General features: G+C 47.1%; 1 protein-coding gene across 11 annotated transcripts in view; it reads right to left on the reverse strand.

Moving 5' to 3' along the window:
- Positions 1–198: 198 nt before the first annotated feature.
- The window catches only part of mcf2la (mcf.2 cell line derived transforming sequence-like a), a 65,328-nt gene continuing 49,494 nt past the window's right edge, over positions 199–16,032 (reverse strand). For 7 of the 11 annotated variants that reach the window (XM_030409856.1, XM_030409861.1, XM_030409857.1 and 4 more), the window contains 27 exons: positions 14,481–14,594; positions 14,232–14,348; positions 14,007–14,156; positions 13,589–13,713; positions 13,388–13,502; positions 13,176–13,295; positions 12,094–12,285; positions 11,807–11,998; positions 11,557–11,710; positions 11,389–11,441; positions 11,125–11,204; positions 10,774–10,840; positions 10,550–10,665; positions 10,387–10,456; positions 9,970–10,272; positions 9,762–9,887; positions 8,971–9,192; positions 8,778–8,870; positions 8,604–8,682; positions 8,441–8,513; positions 8,236–8,345; positions 7,912–8,004; positions 7,045–7,119; positions 5,139–5,248; positions 4,918–5,030; positions 4,677–4,780; positions 199–3,513 (listed from right to left, as the gene is read on the reverse strand). In XM_030409856.1, coding sequence (XP_030265716.1) covers positions 3,434–3,513; positions 4,677–4,780; positions 4,918–5,030; positions 5,139–5,248; positions 7,045–7,119; positions 7,912–8,004; positions 8,236–8,345; positions 8,441–8,513; positions 8,604–8,682; positions 8,778–8,870; positions 8,971–9,192; positions 9,762–9,887; positions 9,970–10,272; positions 10,387–10,456; positions 10,550–10,665; positions 10,774–10,840; positions 11,125–11,204; positions 11,389–11,441; positions 11,557–11,710; positions 11,807–11,998; positions 12,094–12,285; positions 13,176–13,295; positions 13,388–13,502; positions 13,589–13,713; positions 14,007–14,156; positions 14,232–14,348; positions 14,481–14,594 — 3,246 coding nt within the window. In that variant the 3' untranslated portion in view covers positions 199–3,433. Of the gene's footprint in view, positions 3,514–4,676; positions 4,781–4,913; positions 5,031–5,138; positions 5,249–6,380; positions 6,456–7,044; positions 7,120–7,911; positions 8,005–8,235; positions 8,346–8,440; positions 8,514–8,603; positions 8,683–8,777; positions 8,871–8,970; positions 9,193–9,761; positions 9,888–9,969; positions 10,273–10,386; positions 10,457–10,549; positions 10,666–10,773; positions 10,841–11,124; positions 11,205–11,388; positions 11,442–11,556; positions 11,711–11,806; positions 11,999–12,093; positions 12,286–13,175; positions 13,296–13,387; positions 13,503–13,588; positions 13,714–14,006; positions 14,157–14,231; positions 14,349–14,480; positions 14,595–16,032 lie in introns of those variants that run through there. The other 4 variants (XM_030409866.1, XM_030409863.1, XM_030409867.1 and 1 more) reach the window with 4 other exon arrangements.

Here is a 16,032-nt window from a genome sequence, read left to right on the forward strand (position 1 = left end):
TCATAGCATTGGGAATTCATCCATGTGTTTTATGTTATTAAACTCGTGATTGTTTTAACGACTACAAAAAAGATTTATATTATTAAAACGTTGCTTTATAAAATTAAAACAGAATGTGCTGGTTCCAAAAGCATTTAAAAATATTAACATTAAATGTATGAATAAAATCGAATAGCTTCAAAAAAAGGCAAAATCCTGTAGAGGAAACCATCTCAGACTTTATTAAAGCTGCTTTTTCATTTTACATACAATTCAGAATTACATATTTACAAATATACACAGGTATGTCTCATAATATCTTTATATCAACACCATACTCAGTAGATACAATAGGAAAATAAAGACAGTGGTTGCTGCAATGTGCTGCATAAAAACAAATTAAAAAATATAACCCTTCTCATCTCTCCGGCCTCCCGAGTCAAAAGTACAAATAATTCAATACGATTCATTGTGTGACGTCGATAAAACGCTGACAAGTTTAGTGCCCGCGTCAGCTTTCGTATGAGGGCAGAAAATAAACTCTCACAAAATACAACAGTGTCTGGTAAAAATACTTGCCTTAATTCAAGGGCGTTTTATGCGAGAGCTTTAAAATCGGGGCTGTGAGGAACATGCCACGAAGAGTGATGACGCACAAAGAGACAAAGGAGACTCACAAAAAAAAAAAAAACCATGATCCTCTTCAGAATATACATGCTCTCGAGGAAAACAATGTGAGGTATAGAGGACACATCTGTACAAGTGTAACATACATTTGTCAGCCTTACAGAACTTACACAGATCGACACACAACGCCGGCCACAGTTTATTCTCAGCTCACAGCTTGACACCGAAAAAAAGGCCCGTAAACTAGTTTCTTCATTTTTTTTTTTTTTTTCCGAAGAAGCCTTTCCTTTCATAGGGAGGAGGACGTGCTTTTTGTGATCTGAGCAAATCGGGGCCGAATCTCACAAAACTTGCCGTGGGGTTTTGTCAAGCCAGCGGACAAGCGCGACCCATTCTGAGTCATAAACTGGTCGGGCTGGTTTCAGTGTGTAAAAGCATGCTGCACTTGATTTAGTTTTTTGATCTTTTTCCTGTTTTTACACATTCAACATTAAGAATGGGGAAAAAAAGGAAGAGATTGTTTTACAGTGCATGAATACAGTAGAAATGCTGGGATATAAAAAATCATGATCACCTTTGGGGGGGAAAAAAAAGGTAAGAAAAAAGGTGTCATTCAGTGTTCAGGATAGCACAGGTTCTGTGTGTGTGTGTGTGTGTGTGTGTGTGTGTGTGTGAAGGACGGTGTCAAAGCGGCTGGTTTGTCGGAGGCGTGCCCGTCGGCGTCGTTTCCACGCCAGGGTCAAAAACAGGGCCGTCTAAGGCTTCGATCACTCGTTTTTGTTGCACCTCGTTTACGACCGTGACGGTTACTCAAGCTACATTGTGGTGCCTGGTAAACAAATATTGCTCAGGCTGGCGGTGCAAGAAGCGTGTCGAGAAGGTCCGAGAGAGAGAGAGAGAGAGAGAGAGAGAAGTGGCTACTGTCACATGCCTGTGGGACTGGTAGCACAGGGAGGGGGGACAAAGCCTGCTTTTGTTGCTGCAGTGCAGACCGAAGATAGGTGAGCACAGCGGCCATGACACAAAAACTGGGCTCATGTAGACATTTTGGGGGTTCTTAACACTGGAGGTTCTCCCGGGGAGAATGAAGGTTAGCAGTAAACCTGCGTAGAAATTAAAGGGTAGCTCCAGAAATTTAAAGTCTTAGGGAGTACTACTTCATGAATCAACAGTACCTCACGTCGCACTTGCTTAACGCGAGAGACGGGAATGGAAACAGAAAAAGGGCGTCGGGTGGCACACCGGGCAGTCAGGGCATGTTATCAGCGACCAAGTCATCACTGGAGGCAATTTATCAGATTACATACAGATTCCTCTTGAACCACAAAAATTCCTTATACTACTTTTTTAACACGTGAAGCGGTGCTTTCCAAGAACTGCAAACACACTTTAAGGTGCGAAATTGGTGGAGCTACCCTTTAATCCAGCCGGTAAAATGAATTGCGTCACTGTTTCTGTCTTTACACAGATCTCTCCTGGAGGTTGGTGACATATGGGTATTCAGAAGCGCGCACACACACACACGTGCAATAATGCACACAGAGACATGGAGTTGACACAGGCGGGTGTGCAGTCACAGCTGCCTGCTCGCCGCAACTTCTTGGGGCTTCCTGAGAGGTAAAATCCAGAGCTGTTCGGTCAGAGGCGAGTGAGACAATCAGTCTTGGAAAGAAAGAAGAAGAAAAAAAAAAAAAGAGGTTCTGAAGTTGTTCCAAGCTGCCGCTCTCTTGTGTTAAGTGATTTGTACGCATAGCTGGAGAAGTGCAAAGAGATCCGACCACCAGGTGGTGCTGTTGGTGACATTCAGCCGGTGATACATTTGACTGTGTTTTAAGTTTCTAGTAAATATCACAGAGCCGGGGTTAAGGGAAGCTCACATTACCAAAAAAAATGGGAAGAATACAGCATGGAGATCTAAATACTTCGACATGCCAAACACTACAGCGATTGATTTCAACACACGTCACCTGACACGCGTGTCACGCAAACAGGACTTACAGCATCGCGCCCTGAACATCTGACCTGCTCGGCGACGCTCCGGGAGAGCGCTTTTCTTCTTGTTGCAGCCAGCTGCCAGTTTTCACAGTGCGCGTTTAATGTCGGACGCTAAAGCCAATGTATCGTGTGAAATACCGGCGTAAAGCGGTACCTGTAGATGTTTCACACGAGAATCTGTCGCTATGCTGCGATGTTGGATGGACTCGAAAAAGGGGGTTCGAGCAAGGCTGATGCCGCCGGTGTCTGCAAGCTGCTGCTGACTGCACAGATATTTGAATTTGTCCACTTTTAATGCTACATAATTAGTTATTAAGTTATCATACCGAAGATGTTGAGCTTTTCTCCATTGTGTTTCTTTAAGAAGGCCTGACAGGAGGCGATACGTCTCATGTACTCTGAGGAACTATTTTTCCCTGATATTTAAATCATCTGAACTTTCTGTGACTGGAATGAACTGTTAAAACACACTGAACATTCTACCGATGCGCTGGTCATGTCGACAGCTGAAAGAATTTGAAATAAGAGTGAAAATAAGGGTTTTTTTTCATTTGCAGTTGGACTGACTGTAAATTGTAAATAACAGGAAAGGTGGGTGTAGCGAATACTCAGCTAAAACACTGGTAATATCAGCAGACGCAACGATCGCTTTGGTTTTTTTTTTTTTAGGACTGGATCCGACAAGCTGCGAAGATGGGTGTCTGTGTGATGAAAAGCACGAGTGGTCCAGTTCCTCCTGTCAGGGTCAGCTTCGCGGTATTGTAATTCCGCCCCTGGAAATTGTTTGTGTTGAAGCTCGAGGGATGGAGTGTGGGCGGCGGCGACAGCAAGGTCAGGGTTTGATGTCGGAGTAACTGGTGTAGGTCTCGCTGCAGCTGGAGGAAGTGCTGAGGTTCCCGGAGACGCTGCCATCTGCAGGACAAACGACAACGGTGCTGGTGAGAAATTGTGTTGGTCCTCGAAATCCTCATGCAAACAGGCTATATGCAAAATAATATACATTACATTGTATCTTAACAATACTATAATTCTACTATAGCTCAGTGTAGTGTCTTCTCAGGAGTGCAACCAGGAAACTCCAACTAGTTTTGGGGTAATAACCCAAACGACGAGTAGTATCGCAACTGTGTCGATGCCTGGCAAACTAAACAACCTGAGAGGACCATTTATGAGAAGGCTGATTTGTCAGGAAATAAAACCATACTACGATCATCGGCGGCCGTTGCCGATTTTAAGGTGAACACACGCAACCTGACATTTCCAACATTCTGTCTTCAGCTGTGGTGGTTTCTCTTTGTGTGACTGTGGCAATCCCAGTGTGATCACAGTGGCACCTGAAATGTATTTTATGCAGATAGAAAAAGCATGGACGCTAGCAATTTGTTCACAACTTATCAGTCAAGTGCTTTTCGGCTGACGTTAGCGACCCGTGCTTCTTACCCAGCCAGTCTGCACTGATCACAGAGGAGCAGTATCAAGTGAGGAAACTACATTTCAGGCATAGTTTTTCACGCAAAATGCAAGACTGCCGTGCACAAATAGGCAACAATGTAACATTAGATGGCTATCTTGAAGTGTGCCTGTGAAAGAAGGGCAAGGGGTGTATGCCTTTGTCAAAACTTGCTGTTTTCAGCGTGTTGATGGCAATTTGGAGGTTGCCGTTGTTTCATGCAGCAACAGGGACTTTGTATGGTAACACGCAGATACCAGAGGGGGAGATGGATTCAGTGGCAGGCTTACAGGCTTATGTTGTTGTTGGAAGATAATTTAACTGTATATCTTCATACTTTAGAGTTAGGGCTCAATGACAAGAAAGCTGTTTGCTGATTTCACAAATCTCTGCAATATGACAAATCGATCACCAGTTGTCTACCCAGAAACAGCCTACTTCCTGTGAGTCGGACTGGAAGTAGTTTCAACCGACGACACAGCAATCAATGAGGACCACGCCTACCACATATCTATTTGAATTGCTGAACATTTTCAAAACGAGGTCGTTAAAGGACACATTATCAGTGAAAAGCATATCCGAGCAGGCGTCTGTATGCACAACACTGAATATGTGGAAACGGTACCTGAGCTGCTGAGTGACTGGGATGATTTGGACTCTGAGATGAGGCTGAGGAGGTTTGCTGCTGCCACCCAGCCCTCCTTACTGGTACGAAGGTTCTTCACGAACCTACAGAAGGTCAGGCAAACGGTGAAATGAACCACGACGCACATATATTTATTTAGCTCACCTAATTAGCATTATTGCACAAACGTAGTAAATGAAAATAATGACTTTTCAGTGACTTCTGAGATAAAAGTCCTTACCACTGTCCATCCTCTCCTTCTCTGATTAGCTGGACCATGTCTCCACTTTTGACGGACAGCTCCTGAGGTCCCGCCTTCTCGCAGTCCGTCACCACCGTATACTTTCCGGGAGCCTGGAGGGTCAAAGGGTCACCAAAGAGGGTCGGTAAGAGCTCAAAAGGAGTCTGACAAATACACAACTCCAGTTCACTGAATGTGAACCTCTTCGGGCTCACTCTCACCAGCTTCTTCACGATGTCGTCCTCGGGGTCAGAGTTCATGGGGTCCTCGCCGCTGGAGTACCCGTCGTTCTCTTCCGAGGCATCCACCGAGAGAGACGCCTTGTTCCAGCCTGGAGGTGGCGTAGAGTGGAGAGAGAAGGGAGGACAGACACAGGTGAGGTGATTTAAGGCAAAGGGGATAATGAGAAGCTGAAGAAGTCGGCTTAAGGAAATGTAGAGATGAATCTATGTCACACACATTCACACACACCCCCATGCTGCCTCGGTCACTACTAACAAATGGGAAAATGTGTCAAATTCACAGCCCAGTCACCGGAATAAAATGTCAGCGTTGTGCCTCGTCGGGACATATTTTTTTAACCTTTATTGTGTTGACAGAACCAGGTAATCCAAAACATGATCTTTTTTTTTTTTTTTTTTTGCTAATCCTAACCAAACTGTTTTGGTGCCTAAACCTAACGCGACCGTATGCACAGCATCGCAACAGTGTCAATGTGACGACAGAACCTGAGGAAACATTAAGTTGCGACACAAATAAATGTTCAGTTTCAACGCTGTCCGCGGTTTGCAAGAAAAAAGTACACGTCCAACATTTTTTTCTGGCGCCTGGGCTCGAACGTCATCAACAGAACTGGTAGCAGGGATATCGTTGGAATAAAAGTGAGACCACACACACACACACACACACAAAAAAGGTCAAACCGAAATCCTCCAAAATCCCAGAGAAGATCAGCGGAGACAGCAGAAGTGAAAACACGTCAAGGGAAACCGATCAAAGTCATCAAAAGGAGTCGTGATCAGCAGAACACAGAGGTTTGAATCACCTGGATCAATTTCAAGGCTGCTCTGACTGCCAGGGGCGGAAAAAATCATTGGGTGAAATCGTGCGCCGCGTGCGATTTTCTAATTCTCATTATTCTCATTTACCACACAGCGACTGACCCGAAACACTCAGGGGGAGAAAGGAGAGAATGATTGATTGGAGGGTTAGCCGAGAATTGAGGCTTAAAATCGCACTCTTTCTGCTTGTGAGTAAAAAGAGCGGAAATAGCCTTCAGGGCATTTCCAATTTGAAGCTCATCTCAAGCAGATGGTAGATAAGACTCAATACAAGGCTTAATGAAAAGGAAAGTAGATGTTCTGCTACACTTTACCTCAAGTACAATCAATCACGAGCACCACAAAAAAAAAAAAACCACGGCAAACACCCACAAGTGGCCGATCCTCAGTGCGGCTCTGTACCTCGCCGCTTGCTCTGTAACAGACTAGAGGTGCTCATCCATTTGACTCTGCTCAGAGTGACATGGGGAGCCGGCTCTAGACGAGGGGAGAGACAGTGAGACATCTGAACTAGTCCTGTGGTTGAGCTGGGTTAGTCAGTCAGTGAGGGGAAGTTGGTGCTGGAGTGCGGGCAGTCTGTCGGTAAGTACACACATCATTCATGGAAGCGGACACAGGATGTTCACAAGGCGTTTGGGAAATACGCTTATTCGGTTCTTGCTGAGAGTTCAATGAGTGGATTATACCGCCGTCATGTTTGTGTGGGACGTATGTAGCTGGGTAAACCAGTTGGGTTAACTCGGCGTAAAAAAAAAAAGATGGCGATAGGAGGAAACTAGCTCGATCCAAAGGCGGCAAAATCTGCCCATCCACATGTATCATCGGACGAGGCGATATTAGCTGTGGCTAACTCTCAGCAAGTCAAAGAAAAGCAGCTTATTTCCCAACATGTCTACAAGACTTAGAATTCAGTGATGATGACGATTATGACCCGTGAACAAATGCTGTACACACAATGGGAACACACAAGACTGGAGTACACTTCAGTGGCGAGGGACAGGGAAATGAATGACGTTATCTAGTATTAGATGGCCCCCCCCCCCTCTATCGTGGGGTGTCGAGGTACCTTTGAACCCAAACGGCGTGGGGTCACTCTTGACCAAGTGGCGTTTGGAGCCGTGCTCGGGGCTCAGGGCCGAGCCTGGCCCGAGCCACGCGGGGAGGGAAAAGTGAAGAGAAAGGAAGAAGAGGATGAGAACAGTGAGAAAGAGAACGGCCTTGAGACTGCCATTAAATATGCAAACCAGTGAACGGCTTATGTAACAGCTGCAACCGCCATTGTTTGATCACGTCACTCAAAAGAGCCCCACAGAATGTACCCGAAATAACTCCGATCCACTGATTCTGATCCGGGCAGGCACTTATTTATGTACGCAGAGAGAAACTCCTACACTTGCTACTGAAGGTCCGGTCTGTCTACTGCAGTGGGAAACTACAGCAGTGGCGGTGTTAGACCTTTACCACCAGAGGGCAGCATGATCATCAGTTAACCTTCCAGGGAAAGCCAGATGTGCCACATCAGAGGGGAAATAATTAAAAACACAGCGATAATCAGCTTGTTTTCCTTAATAAAACAATAATCCATAATTTCTAATGATCTTATAATGCATTACTATCACTGTTATAATGCATGCTAATGAGGTAGAAAGTTACTCTAAAGTTGTCATTCATTGTTTTAAGTAAAGTAATGACATGATTATATGTCGATTTAGGCGCATTATACATTTTATGCATTAGATGCACAGGAATATCTATCTAAAGCCTGCTAACATTAGCCACCGTTAGCTAATGCTCATACCAGACCATGTAAGGCTGGAGCAAAAAAGTGCGTTTTATTGCCTGTGAATGCTTTTTTTCATCCGTAAAAAGAAAATGTGTTCATTCAACTTTCAAAATTCTAACGCTAAAACCTCCTCCGGTCTGCTGATGTTACCTTTGGGACTCTTGAGATTGCTGAAGCCCTGCAAAGTAAAACGCTTTTTAGCCACTGAGGACCTGTCAGTGGTCGGACTGGTCACCGCTTCATCTGGAAACAATGGTTTGAAATGCGGGGGGGGTGGGAGTCAGAAAAGAAGAAGAAGGAAAAAAAAAGAGGTAGAGAGACAGAAAGAGGAGCCGTGAAGATGAAGACGATGGAGGAGGAGAGAGTCCAGATCAGTGAGGGCTCACACTGCAGGGATGAATAAAACTTTCTAAGCACCCTCTTCGGTCCGAGGTGACTAGTCCGCTTCCTGTCTGTGTGCTATCAAACATTCACCTTTGTGTTTCGGCGAAGACGCGGAGGAGTTGACTTCGGAGATCGTGCTCGCCTCCACCTTCTTCTCCTCCTGCTTCTTCTGGTTTTTCTGCCCGCTGCTGCGAAAGGGACTGGAGGAAGGAAACACAATTGCACTAAAACACAGGCATCCCGTCTGTGGGCGGACCTAATGCTCGCAAAGTGTTTAACGAGGCGAGACACAAACCTGAGGGAGACGGAGGTGTTGTTGCTGGTGGGACTCGGCGAGACGGGGTCCGAGCTCTTCTGCTGGCTGGCATCTAAAATGTACAACAGCCGACTCCAGTTAGAAGCGGGCGAGCGGAAGTCATGCAAACAAGCGCGTGAGGCTCTGGGTGTGTCGGCAGTACCTCTGCAGGCCTGGAGCTGCTGGGTCAGAACTTTGCGGATCTCGTTCACCCACGCCGTTTTGATCTCGGGCGTCGGAGCCTGCACCAGACAAATGAAGACAGTTACAAAGAATTAACGGCGATGGGTGATTCTTCTGCGTCTGTGGTTTTTTGTTTTTTTTGTTTTTTTTTTACCTGCGCGATAAAAACTTCGTCTCTCGAGTTGCACCAAATCTCAAACTTCTTGTTGTCTCCTTTGGCGTTCTCTGTAATGCCCACCGCGCTCATCTGGGAGAAGAAACAAGAGGAGAGCGCGTGGTCAGCCCTGATGTCTCTCCACGCCAATGTTAAAAAAAATATTCAAATCCCGCAGACGTGAGCGGCTTACGCTGAGGGAGTGTTTGAAGCTGTAGGACGGAGCCTTCTCGTAGCCCTCCCCGTTCTCCTCCCTCCTCTTGCAGAAGAGCAGGGCCTTCTCGTGCAGGAACAGGTGCCTCTGCATGGGCTTGAAGCGGGCCAGGTCCTTGACCTTGGCGTGGCCTTTTTTATGCTCCGTCCACACGCTGAAGGAGCCCTGCATCAGCAGGCGGCCCAGCTCCGACAGGTTGCCCTGAGGAATGTAAAAAAGACAGACAGGTGTTTAACGGTCTGGGATGCAGCCGCTGATAAACACCTCAATGCTTTAAATCTGAAAAAGGCTTGGTAAGAGTTTGACAGTTCACTTAGAAGAAATTGTGCTTGTTGGAAGACCACTGTGCGATTGACAGTTATGTCTTAAATTGACATTACAGATGTTATGCAAACCGATTCTTATTAGTAAATATATTATCTGAGAGCCAGAAGCTGCAAAAATGTCATCTGTTACTGATTTTTACACATTTCCGATGGTCCTTTAAATGAATCAGCCAATTTCTAGGCGTCAAAATCGCGTTATTCGACACGTCTCCCTTAAACTTTCTCCCAAATCTTGTGAGATCTTGTTAAAAAAGTGCACTCATCAGCACAACTGGGAAGCGTCGGACGACGAGAGTAAGAAAACTCTTCTATGCACCACATGGGACGCCTCTCATTCGTCAGGCCACTCGTTTCAAACAATCAAGAAGCTTCCCCCCTTCTCTACTGAGCTCATCCAACGGCCACCTCCTCTCAGAATCACTCAAGCAGTGTCGTTTCTCTGACCTCGTATCCCGTGATGGCGATGAGGTGCATGGAGTCGTTGACAGCTTTCAGGATCCCCAGGATGGACGAGAGAGCTTCCTGTAGGTCGTCGCAGCCCTCGCGGCCCTTACTGTACTTTAGCAACTCCTGCGAACAACGCGACGGAAAGTCAGCAGAGAAGAGAATGCAGTCTTCTTGAAATAAGCGGTTACGCGCGGGCTCGTCTCACCTTGAGCAGTAGCTGGTACTTGGTGATTCTCTGGACAGGTTTAAGGAGGTAGGAGTCCAGACCAAGTTTATGTTCCAGCTTCTTCTGGCACTCCTGAGTCACGGAACAAAAAAAAAATATTAACATGCTTAGAGTTTTTTTTATTCTTGGAAGCCACGGGGACAACAAAGGTGCTGCGCAAAGTTGGAAGCAAAAGGTGAGAGGGGCGACCTGGAAGAAGGCACAGTCGGAGCACTGTCTCCACAAGCTCTCAGAGCGAGGTTTGTTCTGGCAGTAAGCCTCGTAGATCTGCAGGTCCTTCATCTGCAAGAGAGGACGAAACCTTTTTAGACTTGAAACTGTTTAAGGGGAACGTTATTTCATCGGTTCTTTTGAAGTAACAAGTCCAGAACCAGAGCGGAGGAAGCCGGTGCTCACCCTTTCTAAAAAGCAGCGGCCCACCAGCTCTGGGCAGTCAGTGTACGCTTCCAGTTCTTTAAGAAATGTCCTGCAGGGAAAACAATGTCAAGCACATTTTCAGAGCGTGAATATCACCATCTTAAATGCAGATGTTACATATGAACTCTTGAACGAAGCCCACCTCTTGTGAAACTGATAGATTTCAGACATGTTGCCGAACAGGACGTCCTTCTTGCTGAGCAGGGTGGCGGGGATGAGGTGAGCCATGGCAGGGTTGTCCATCTCAGCCGCGTAGCCCTACGTGACATTTTTTATTTATTTTTTTGTCATTTTCAATTGTTATTCTCTACTTTTTTCCTTTCCTGCACATATTTTGCTCAGAATTGTGACACGAGGAGCGCTCACCTCCAGCACACACAGTAGCTCCTCCACGTACGCTCGCTCCGTCTCCAGCAGTTCATTCATAACGTGGCTGGAACATTTAAAAACACAGTTAATAGGCTGGAGGCAAGGAAGTGTAGCACCATTCAGACACAAGGCTAAATCATGGCGCTTTACTGGGGCACAGAAATACATTGGATTGCATTTAAACGACAAAAACAAAGCAGAAATGAGAAAATAAATAGTTATAAATTAAAAGAAATTGCATATAAAATGAACATTTTGTACTTTAAATGTGATACAGACAAAGTGAAGTCATCACAGTATCGCTCGCATTCATATCTGAGGCTCTGAGGATGACTTTGGACGCCTTACCGCCTAAGCACTGCCAGGTTTTCTTCTTCTTCTGATAGAGAAGCGTGTCTGGTGCCGCCGTTATGGATGGGGGACTCCGCCTGGACACACATATCCATATTGCTTTACCTCCTCAACACATTTCTTATCTTTCTGGGGTATTAATACTTCCACTCAAATATCAAATATTAAGAAAAAAAACGAAATATAATCTCAGAAGTTCCATTTTGGCTGTGTTTGACAACATTCCCAACCACACCGACTGATCGGCGGCCATTCGTTTACCTTTTTGCAGATGGCGTTATCCGCGGAGTACCTTCTCTCTTTCCTCTGTTGATCTAGGCGGACAGAAAACAACGTCTTTTATCTCCTGCGTGATGCCAGCCAGGTGAGATGAGCCCTGATACATGCTGCTCTCTCTCATTAAATCACCATCTACTGATCGTGGCTTACTGGGAGAGGAGAGCGGAGATTTCACTTCAGGTCTCGGCGCTACCGGCTGCACTGGTCTGGTCTGTTTGGCGGCAAGTTTCTTCAGGCTGACGCGTCGCTTCTCGAACATCTCCTGGACCGAGCTCTGCTTCTGGAAAACTCTCTCCACCTGGTCCTGATGGAGACCAAACACAACCGTAGATACTGTAAATCGTGATTCACATTTTCAGGAAAGCATTTGTTCAATCTGTTCAATCCACTCCCTACTGACCCTGAGCTGAGCTGTGAGCGTGGCCTCGTACTGGCAGCAGATGGCGTTGCGGTCGGCGAGGGTGTGCAGCGACGCCGTGTCCAGGTATCTCTCCAGCTCCTGCAGAGCTGCTTCGGCGCCGTCCTGAGACTGACAGCGGTCCACCGACTGGCTGGCCAACAGGAAGATGCCGTCCTCACACCACCGCGACGCCTGGGAGGGGGAAAGGATTTAACGGAGGCGTGACGCGGAAGGCTGAAAGAAAAAGCTCGGCGGATCATCTTTCTTGACCCGAGCTACGTTCATACCTTCTCCAGAGCGTGGTGGAGCTCCATGGCCCTCAGCAGGAGGCTCTTCTTGCTCCTCAGAGTTGAGCTGACCTCCTCGCACACCCCTCTCAGCTCGCTGCACTTGGGCCGGATGGAGTCCTCGGCGTAGTGGGAATTTTCTATCAACATGTCACCTTCGCCGGCCAGGGACAGGGCACGGTCTAGCACGTCCTAATGAAACACAGTCAAGATCAGTGATGTGCATAAGGGGGGGGCAGTCGGTGGCTCAATTGTTGAAAAACGCGCGCTAAAGTGCCCTCCTGGGAGCCAAAACGTGTGCTAAAGTGCCCTCTTGGGAGCCAAAAAAGTGTGTCAAAGTGTCCTCTTGGTTGGCAAAACACACTAAACTGCCCCCTTGGCTGGTTAAAACATGATAAACTCCCCTCTTGGGAGCAAAAACACGCGCTAAAGTGCCCTCTTGGGAGCCAAAACTCACGCTAAAGTGCCCTCTTGGGAGCCAAAACGCGTGCTAAAGTGCCCTTCTTTTCGCCCTTGCCCTTCAAAAAGTCTGTGCACGCCACTGGTCGAGATTGTCAATGTGAGAATGCACTTTAGGTGACATGGAGAGTACTGCGGTGCACACATCATCCATCGGTGGTAGAGTGGAGGTTTCGGGGTGGAGATGGACGACAACTTTGCACAAATTAGCCGCAACCAGCAAATGTTTGACATTTTTTTTTCTTTGAAACCATTCACTGATTCTGGAAATAGCGGGTGATTCATTTTCTCTCAGTCAGCTAATCAGTTAATAGACTTGTTGTTGCAGCTCTAAAAGAAAAAAAAAAAAGAATAATATAATAACAGTAATCTATTTAATTCCTTATGTTTCATAACTGTATTGGCAATACATGCAAGACGTCATGCCGGTAAAGCCCACTGAAGTGAATTGAAAGTGGGTGAGGGAGGGAGGGAGGGAGCAGGGCATGACATTGATTATGTCATTAGTCATATGGTCGCGAGGATGCTTTAAAGGTGAAAGTGTTGAGTGTGTGTTTTCTGTTACACGTGAGCTGCAGGAGGAATCAGTACTGTGTGTGTGTGTGTGTGTGTGTGTGTCTTACGCAGGCCTTGTCCTCATGGCCGCTGAGCTCTCGGAGCACGTGCTCGGCGTGGGCGGGGCTCACGCTGACCTCGGAGAAACCCGCCAACCGCTCCGACGTCACATCGAGCTGGGCGCGCACCTGCGAGCGGGAGACAATGTCGCGTTAGCGGTTCACATCGTCAGCTAACTTGTTTTGTGCTAAAACACGTGTTCCCCCGCAACTCGACTGACTTCACGGAAGTGATGTTCGAAATGGCGGAGCTGTAGACACTGCTCCAGCTTGGTGCGGTGGCGTTCCCAGAAGTCGTCGAACGCCGTCTCCGTTTCGTCAAGCTGACCCAGGAGTCTGAGAGGGAGAGAGGGGCGGTTTATTTACAACTTCCTCACCCATTTATGCGTCTATTTACCCAATGGATTCTATTCTTCCTCTACCTCTGTACAGTAGCTAGGTTTTCCAGTTCATCGTAAGTCATGCTGTATTCAGGGTCCGTCTGTAGAGGTTCGTTGATGCACTCCAACAGGCGCCCCCCCTGAGAGAGCGCCACCTGTAGGTCCTCCTGGAAATTTAACAGATAGTTATCTTCAGCGCTAAAGCTCGCGGGGCAACTGGAGACACTGGGGTCTCAAAATGAGTGTCGACACAGAACAGTCTCTGGATTTTGCATTTGATTTCTACGATCCCTTCCGATGTACACTCGTGGAAATATAAACACTTGTGCTTCGCTACAGTTGTTGACAAGGTGAAGTTACGATCTAAGAGTTTTTTCTGCGCACACAGGGAATTATGTCTCTCTGTACTAACATACAGTTAGCTAACATGCGTAGAAAAGACAGAAGAAGCATATCCGACCTTCATTTTCTCCTTCTTCAGAGTGTGTGTGTGCAGCAGGTTGGTGGTGGCCTCGGCATCGTTGGGCAACTCCGTCTCGGCGAGCTCCGTGCCGAACGCCTGCAGGGTCTGGGCCGTGGTCTTCACCATGAGGGCGAAAGCCTCGATCGCCTGCGGAAGGAAACATGCATATAGGTGAAAATATAAATGATAAATACATAAGTATAAGTGTGTTTGTGTACATACAGTGCGGTGGGAAATCCAGCTGTCATGGCAGTACTCCTGCGTGCCTCCCAGCTCTGTGGTCAGTTGCCCTGGGTCGATATAGGCATGGAGCTCAGTCACCGAACTCAGCATGACCACCTGACAAAACGACAAACAACCAATTTTAATGTGATCACCCTGAATCACTTACAATACTCCTTGGATCAAGATGAATTAAAAATACAACAAAACAAAAGACACAGGCGTGCGATGTAGAAGTCGTAGCGTCACCTTCATTTTGAACTCATCCCTGTTGAACTTGAACAGGAAGTCTGACAGAGTCCGCTGGAGCAAAGTCGTGGGACGCAACACCAGAACCAAGTGCAAGTTCCCTGGAAATGAGCCCTGAGAGAGACGGAAAACAAAAAAGAGCGGGGGAAGAAAGCGTGCGAGTTAGTGTACCTTTTCAATTTGAGAGGAAATCAGGTGTTAAAGTAGCCTGCAGCTTAGTAATCAGTGTGCTAAATCAATTTATATTTCATGGTTTCCAGTACATGGCGTGGTTAACGCAGCCTCCAGGTTCACAGGCCTGCAGAGGTGTGATTCTGATCTGACCGCGGCGAGAGCGCTGTCTGGAATTTAATAAACTCCCACATCTCCTGCAATCCTTCACGGCTGTTCCCTTGTCGCACGTGTGACTGCGGGGTAAATTAGCGCCGCGTCTCCGGGAGTAACCCCCCGTTTTTTTCCGCCCCTCCGCCTGCACGCTAACAGGTTAAAAGCCTTCACGCAGACAGCGGCCCGAGAGGCCACTCAGCCGAGAGGCTATATTGGTTGCGGCTTCCTCTACATTACACCACCCTGTTAGGCATCATAAATCGATGTGGGGTGACATCTGTGCACGCACGCACGCAAACCGAGCGGGCCCAGAGGCATGCTCAGAGATGTCTGACAGGCTCATGAAATCGTTAGCGTTTCCATAAATAAGTCTGAGAAAATGAGACATTGACAACACTTAAAGGATTTCATTATTTTCTGCTTGGATTACGTGCTTTTCTTACACTGTTTTCCTTCAACTCCCACTCAAACATAACCGGCATCCCTGGTCTTTCCTGGCTCTCCTGCTGATTACATTTCAGTGTCGGCGTCTACTGATCTGCAGCCACCGAAGAGTTTATTACATCTTCATTTACAGATTCATCACATCCGCGTCCAGTAAAACAGATGTTTAATCCGCCAAGTGCACTGCATATGTGACGTTCTGCGTTCGACAAAATGGTGTCAGCCGCTGACCGCATCCGCCATCGCCAAGCTGGTGCATATCAGAATCACAACAAACCCATGAGAACCGACAACCGACAACACGAGTACTCTGATCAAATCAGTAAAAAAAAAATAAAAAATACGCGGTGCACGGCTTCGATCTAGTCGAGAAGGAGGCCCGGCAGTGACACAGTGCCACACATACATCATAGTCATGAAATGCCTGCACCGCGTTGCCATGGAAACCACTCTCCTTGAAAACACACGGAGAGGGAGAGAGGGAGAGAGAGAGAGAGAGAGACATGCATGACGGAATGCAATCGAAAGTGATGATAAAGGGAGAGATGCTGTGTGTGTGTGTGTGTGTGTGTGTGCGTGGGGACAAATTAACAGGGAATGAGAGCGCGGCGGATGTCACTCTGCGTTGGAGGAGTTTTTCTGATGTCGACGGTGCCGCAGCTCCACTCTGCTCTTCCAGCCATTTATTCTTGGCTCCCACACACGCGTGCACACGCACACACACACACCCCACCTGCTGCGACGCTGATGAAAGACCGCCAGGTTGGAAGATTCGACGCGC

Source organism: Sparus aurata, chromosome 24 (assembly GCF_900880675.1).
Source record: "Sparus aurata chromosome 24, fSpaAur1.1, whole genome shotgun sequence".
Lineage (NCBI taxonomy): Eukaryota > Metazoa > Chordata > Actinopteri > Spariformes > Sparidae > Sparus > Sparus aurata.